Source organism: Xyrauchen texanus, chromosome 34 (genome assembly GCF_025860055.1).
Source record: "Xyrauchen texanus isolate HMW12.3.18 chromosome 34, RBS_HiC_50CHRs, whole genome shotgun sequence".
NCBI lineage: Eukaryota > Metazoa > Chordata > Actinopteri > Cypriniformes > Catostomidae > Xyrauchen > Xyrauchen texanus.
The window spans coordinates 31,852,080-31,859,007 of record NC_068309.1 but is presented as its reverse complement, the minus strand read 5'-3'; the positions used below and the strand labels follow the sequence as shown (position 1 = coordinate 31,859,007).

The 6,928-nt window shown below is 37.4% G+C and overlaps 1 protein-coding gene across 1 annotated transcript; it reads left to right on the top strand.

Moving 5' to 3' along the window:
- Positions 1 to 519: 519 nt before the first annotated feature.
- LOC127627491 (D(1)-like dopamine receptor) lies at positions 520 to 2,301 on the top strand. Its single transcript, XM_052103892.1, has one exon. It carries the CDS (start codon positions 520 to 522, stop codon positions 1,855 to 1,857), a length of 1,338 nt encoding a protein of 445 aa, XP_051959852.1. The 3' UTR covers positions 1,858 to 2,301.
- The last annotated feature ends 4,627 nt before the right edge of the window (positions 2,302 to 6,928 follow it).

Genomic DNA, 6,928 nt, shown 5'->3' with positions numbered 1-6,928 from the left:
AACGGGGACGAATCAGACGGACGCAGCGGAAATCTGATCGATAGACTCTATTGATAAGCTCATATATATAAGGCTAATGATCACGCCTGCCCATGTATGTTTAACCTGTTTGGAAGAGTATGCTGAGGGACTATGAAGAAACTGCTGACAAGGTACTAAAGAAGAAACCGTCTTAATTATACATTAACATATGTGTATAAACAATATGAAGTGGATATTAGACTAAATATGTGTCTGGATTTTGTCTTTAATTTCTGTTTTTGATCAAATCATGTTCATTGGGAAGGTCTGTGGGAGTTCATGGATCAGTTTTTTGGCACCTCAAGAGAATTTAGTATTGAAATGATGATATGAGTCTTGCAAGATGACTGCCACAGTCGGCATAGTCATGGACGAGCCAGATCAACTAGTTGCTTTGCTGTACAGAGCAGCTGCTCCGATTCCAGTGTAGGCACTCTCTGTTTGGAATTGGTCTGGAATTATGGGGTGACCACTCAATCGACTGGGTGAAAAAAAGCCATGGATGTGAACTACTCCACGGTCCTGGACAGCAATGTGTCGCAACGCGATTCATCCAAGCGAGTTCTGACTGGTTGTTTCCTCTCGCTGCTCATCCTGACCACCCTACTGGGAAACACGCTGGTCTGCGCGGCCGTCACAAAGTTCCGGCACCTGCGGTCAAAAGTCACCAACTTCTTTGTTATATCGCTAGCTATTTCAGACTTGCTGGTGGCCATTTTGGTGATGCCATGGAAAGCAGCGACCGAGATTGTAGGGTTCTGGCCATTTGGCGCCTTCTGCAATGTCTGGGTGGCCTTTGACATCATGTGTTCCACTGCCTCCATCTTGAACCTGTGCGTCATCAGTGTGGACCGCTACTGGGCCATTTCCAGCCCGTTCCGCTATGAGCGCAAGATGACGCCCAAGGTAGCGTTCATCATGATCAGCGTTGCGTGGACGCTGTCCATCCTAATCTCCTTCATCCCTGTGCAGCTAAACTGGCATAAAGCCCAGACAACAAGTTACACAGAGTTGAACGGAACCTATGGCGAGCTTCCCCCGGACAACTGCGATTCCAGCCTTAATCGAACGTATGCCATTTCCTCTTCCCTGATCAGTTTTTACATACCTGTGGCCATCATGCTGGTCACCTACACCCGCATCTACCGCATTGCCCAGAAACAGATACGGCGTATCTCTGCGCTAGAACGTGCGGCGGAGAGTGCCAAGAACCGTCACAGTAGCATGGGTAACAACGCCAGTATGGATTCTGAAAGTTCCTTCAAGATGTCCTTCAAGCGTGAAACCAAAGTTCTCAAAACCCTCTCGGTGATCATGGGTGTCTTCGTATGCTGCTGGCTGCCCTTCTTTATCTTAAACTGCATGGTTCCGTTCTGCGACACTAACGAGAGTGCCGACTTCCCATGCATCAGTTCCACCACCTTTGATGTCTTTGTATGGTTCGGTTGGGCTAACTCCTCACTCAACCCCATCATCTATGCCTTCAACGCTGACTTCCGAAAGGCGTTCTCCATCCTGCTGGGCTGCCATCGACTCTGCCCTGGCAGCAACGCTATAGAGATTGTGAGTATTAACAACAACGGGGCCCAGCAGTCTTCTTCCCAGTACCAACCAAAGGGCCACATCCCAAAAGAGGGCAACAACAGCAACTATGTGATCCCTCACAGTATCCTCTGCCAGGATGAGGAGACCCAGAAGCATGAGGACATTGGGGTAAAAACCTTTGAGAAACTGTCCCCCTCTATGTCGGGAAACTTTGATAGCGATGCTGATGTTTCCCTGGAAAAGATCAACCCCATAACACAAAATGGGCAGCTCAAATCCTTACCATCCTGAGTATTCTGCTGTCAAAATGCTATGTGATGCAAACAAAGAGCCCTTATTTCTACACAGTACGGAATCCAAAAAAGCTTCACTGAGGACCTTAATAAATAATATTCTGACAAAATGAAACTTGTGGAAAACAAAAGAATGTTCCAAATGAAGGCACTTTATGCTGGATAACTATCTGCAAAATATTCGCAGCATTTATTATTGATGTTAACAGGTCTTTTGTCACAAGACATCCATGGAAAGTAATGTGAATAAACCATGTATGCATATGTATACATGTTATACATTTTAAATGTGTATACATGTGCATGTCTATTCAGTTTTGATAGAAATACTGTCCGGGCTGTTACGCAAGGACAAGAGTTTGTACATTAGTTGCTTAAATGGCTCATTAGTAGAGATATTTGGTTGCATCTACTGTTGAGAATAAAATGTACATATTGTTGTTTATATTCTTCACCAGTTATCAGAGTTGGCTTAGGCAACATCTCCTTGCGCTGCTAGTTGTGATAATTGTATTCCAGCAAATGTGCAAAACCACTTCATAATGTGATGGAGAGAAGTTGCTGTTCTTTTCCAATCATATGTTTGGGTATAAATGTTCTGCTATGTGATTTATCAGTTGTGGATATGGCCATGATATTTGGAAGTATTCAACCCTTCAGTAGTCACAGTGCAGGACAGCACAAGGGAAAAAATATGATCCCAGTAGTCTCACAGGTTGTTTACCCACACTTCGATTGTCATTACTCTCATACTTAAAGACAGTTTAAGAGGAATTTTTATTTAATTTTAAACCACATCCGCAAGAGGCCTGTCGGTGTACGTATATCCATCACAGGATTTTTTTTAAAGTTAGGTTACGTCTTTGAAAGAAGTCTGATGTGGACTGTTAATTGTTACTGCACTAAAATAATTTTCTTAGTATTTTTTGTTTTGTTTTCCAGTAAAACTGTCTAAACAGACTACAGGTACATTTACTTGAGAAGCAATATGACTGAAAATTTTAAGTCTTGTTTTTAGAGTATCTAATAAATTTAGTGAGGTTTGTGCATAAAAATGAAAAACGACTTGCCAATTTACTAATTTGAAGCTGGTTTCCACCACGGAAGGAAAAAATAAAAAGATATTTTTTACGTTATATCTCATAATTGCGAATGTATTTTTCCCAATAAATTGCAAGAAAAATACAGTCGCATTTGTGATATAAACACGCAATTACGAGAAATAAATCTGCAATTACGAGGGAAATAGCAAGAGTTTGGATCTCGCAATTGCGAGATATAAACCAGCTATTACGAGAACTACAGTGACAGTTAAGATCTCCCAATCGCCAGTTTTTATCTTAAAATTGCGACTTTATTTCTTGAAATTGCGAGATCTTAACCGTCACTGTATTTCTCGTAATTGCAACTTTATTTCTCAGAACTGTGTCTTTAAATCTAGCAATTGCGACATAATTTCTTGCAATTTCAAGATATTAACTCAATTTGTTTAATTGCGTCTTTAAATATTGCAATTGTGACTTAATTTGTCGCAGTTTTGAGACCTAAACTCACTTTGTTTCTTGCAATTGTAAGTTTATATCTCCAAATTGCGACTTTATTTCTCGCAATTACGAGATCTAAACTGTCACTATATTTCATGTATTTCAGAATTGCATCATTAAATCTTGTAATTGGGACTTAATTTCGCAATTGCAAGTTTATATCTTATATTTCTCATAATTACTGGTTTATATTTTGCAATTGTGAGATCTGAACTCTCACTATTTCTCACATTTGCTGATTTATATCTCATTATTTTGACTTTATTTCTTGCAATTGCGAGATCTAAACTCTCACTTTATTTCTCACAATTGCGAGTTTATATTTCACAGTTGCAACTATTTCTCACAGTTCCAATATATAAGCCTAAATGCTTCTTTTCATTAATAATGTCAGAAAGATCTTTTACATTTCCTTCTTCCCTGGTGGGATCTGTCTTTGATATTATTTTTCTTAAGCCTTTGGCAAATATGTATATATATATTACATTTTTTTCCTGGTTTTAAACAAAAACCTCCCTAAATTTTGTTAAATTCTCAGAAAACAAGACTTAAAGGAATATTCCGGGTTCAATAAAAGTTAAGTACAACTGCCAGCATGTATGGCATAATATTGATTACCACAAAAATATAATTTGACTTGCCCCTCCTTTTCTTTAAAAAAAGAAGATATCCGGGTTTCCAGTGAGGCGCATACAATGGAAGTGAATGGAGCCAATCCGTTAACATTAAAATACTAACTGTTTCAAACGGATAGCCACAAGACATAAACATAATGCATACTAATATGATTTTAGTGCAATAAAATTGCTTACCAACCTTTTCTGTGTAAATATATAGCCAATTTTACAACTTTGTTGCCATGACAATGAAATATCAACAAACCCTGAAACAACTGTAAAAATGATTATTTAAACAACTTTACAGCACAAATAATACATGAGTTTTAACAGAAGAATGAATGTACATGATTTTATAAAATTATATCTTTAAAACCTCAAAAACTGGCTCCATTCACTTCCATCACTCTCACTGTAATCCAGATTTTAGCTTTTTTTTTTAAGAAAAAGAGGGATGTCAAAATAATATTTTTGTGGTAATCAACATTATGCAACAAATACTGTTGATTGATCTTAACTTGTATTGAACCCAGAATATTCCTTTAATATCTTGAGTCATTTTGCTTCTCAAGTAATTGTATCTTGTTTTAAGGATGTGTAGATATTTAACTAAAAAATAAGTATGAAAATGATTATTTGGAGTGTTCCTCTCCTCACTGAATTCATCCTCTAAACGTTCCAGGCACCATGGCTGCCTTTTAACAGAAATAAACAGATGTCTTTGGGTTTCTTTAACCAACTGTGTGATTGAACTGTGATCTTGGTCAGCGTGAAATACTGTTAATGCATAACAGAAAAATGTAATTACTTAAGCAACACATGCGTCCAGCCATCCAAAAAGCTGCAGACATGTGACCTTACCAAAAACATTAGACACCATAGGAAGCTCTGTGTAGTACTTTCTAGCACTTCGAAGCATATCCAGGATTAAAACATTCTTGCTTATAGATATTGTGCAGAATTTTGTCCCTGTACTGTTATGTCAGCTGTCAGATGTTCAGTAAAGCGTGTATTATTGCAAACATAGAGTATGTCACAACCATAGGTACACTGACTCTCAATATTATGATTTAACCATTTTAGCTCAGTCTCTCCTTGTCCAAACAAATTCTGTGATGAATAAACAGCGTCCTACTTTTAATAATTTGTTGAGCTGTTTTGTTAGGTTATGCAACTGCCCTTGATCTAAGTTAATTCCAGGGCCTACCATACAGCAAGCGCTTTCCCGTGAACATTGGGATTTGACCAAATTGAAACACATGAGCTTGTTCTCAGTGCATTATAAAAAAAATGCAAACCGCTAAAAGTCAGTAATGTAAGCTTTTAGAAATTAAAAGTCATTTGCAACTGATCTTGGAAACCATTAAAAGGATAGTTCACACCAAAATGAAAATTCACGTATTTCTTGGAACACACAAAAGATGTTAGACAGCATGTTAGGGACTGATAACTTCACCATTCACTTTCTTTACATCTCGTTTTAATAGAATGAAAGTGAATGAAACATTCTGCCTAACATCTCCTTTTGTGTTCCTTGGAAGATATTCATCCATTTTTGGAACAACATGAGGGTCAGTAAATTTCAAAATTTTAAATTTTGGCTGAACTATCCCTTTAAGTCTGCACTGATTTACATAACTCATATATTCGCCTTCATTAAAAGCCCTGTGCCAAAAAACTAAAGACATCATGATTTGCCAGTTCTTATCTCCTTTCTGTTCTTCCCTAATACTCTCTTTCTCTCTTTAAAGCTCAACAGAATGAGCCTAAACTGTTTCCACAAGCTTCCTTAAATTTTACACAAATGATGAAATATGTGCAACTTGTAGAGAGATGATAAAGAGAGACTAAAGGTAAACATATAAGTGTCTGAATCTGGACATTGTCTGTGTTTATACTCCATCTGTGAATGACCACTTCTTCACAATGATGCTTTATGATTTGGTTCCTAAACATTCATCTTAATGACCTCTACATGTCAAAGCAGCATTTTCAACTCAAATACTATGGTTTGACCCCTGACATTCACTTATTTAATAGGATATATTGGACTATTTAGTTCTTGTAGCATTCGGATAAGTGAGATCAGATTTATTCTCTCCACTGGGGTGATTAGCATTTAAAATTAGCATCTGTGACATTCTGGGAAGTCCCAGGTGCTTCTTTAACTGCAAATGCTAAGGTATTCCATACTAATTTGGGGACCACGTGTAGACCTTTAATTAGAAGTGAATAAAATAAAGTTTCACATTTTATTTCTTACCAAGGAGTGCATTTTTGTTTGTGTTTTGATTTTGCAAGTATTTTCTACATGGTTCCAGACCACAAACCAGTCATTTCATGTTGAGAGGTGTTGTTGTTGTTGCAGTCTTTCTCTGAAAATGACAAGGGGGAGTAATTTATTTCATATTTCTCGCTTGACAGTGACAGCACAACCCCCTTGAAATGTCAGATGACAAAGAACAAAATTCTATCTACTGCATTTGCTATCATTTTATGGACATTCATTCTAAGGTTATACAAAAAGGGTTATCTAACACTCTAACCTTGGACACTCAACAAATACAAATGAGCGCATTGTAACATAAACAGGAGAAAATAAAAACTGTGTTGTAATATGTTAAAATAGAGATGTTAACACAAGTGCTTTTTATCTTGAAGTCCTTAATTGTGTGTAGAGAAAAAAAATGTATGTGTTGTTTTCATGTGGGTTTTTAATGCAGTAAAGAACTTTTACAGGGTTGGTTACAGTGATTTTTTGCATCTTTTGGTGGTCCTGGAACAACAGTCCTGTCGAACCAAAACAGTTCTAAGCCTAACTATTATCTATCGCTAAAATGTACGGAAATTGCAAAAAAAACTGAACAAACTTATTTTTGTACTCCTATTTTTTTGCTTTGTTATCCCA

Excerpts from the sequence above, each read along its gene's own strand:
- LOC127627491 (XM_052103892.1), top strand. The coding sequence starts at position 520 with ATGGATGTGAACTACTCCACGGTCCTGGACAGCAATGTGTCGCAACGC.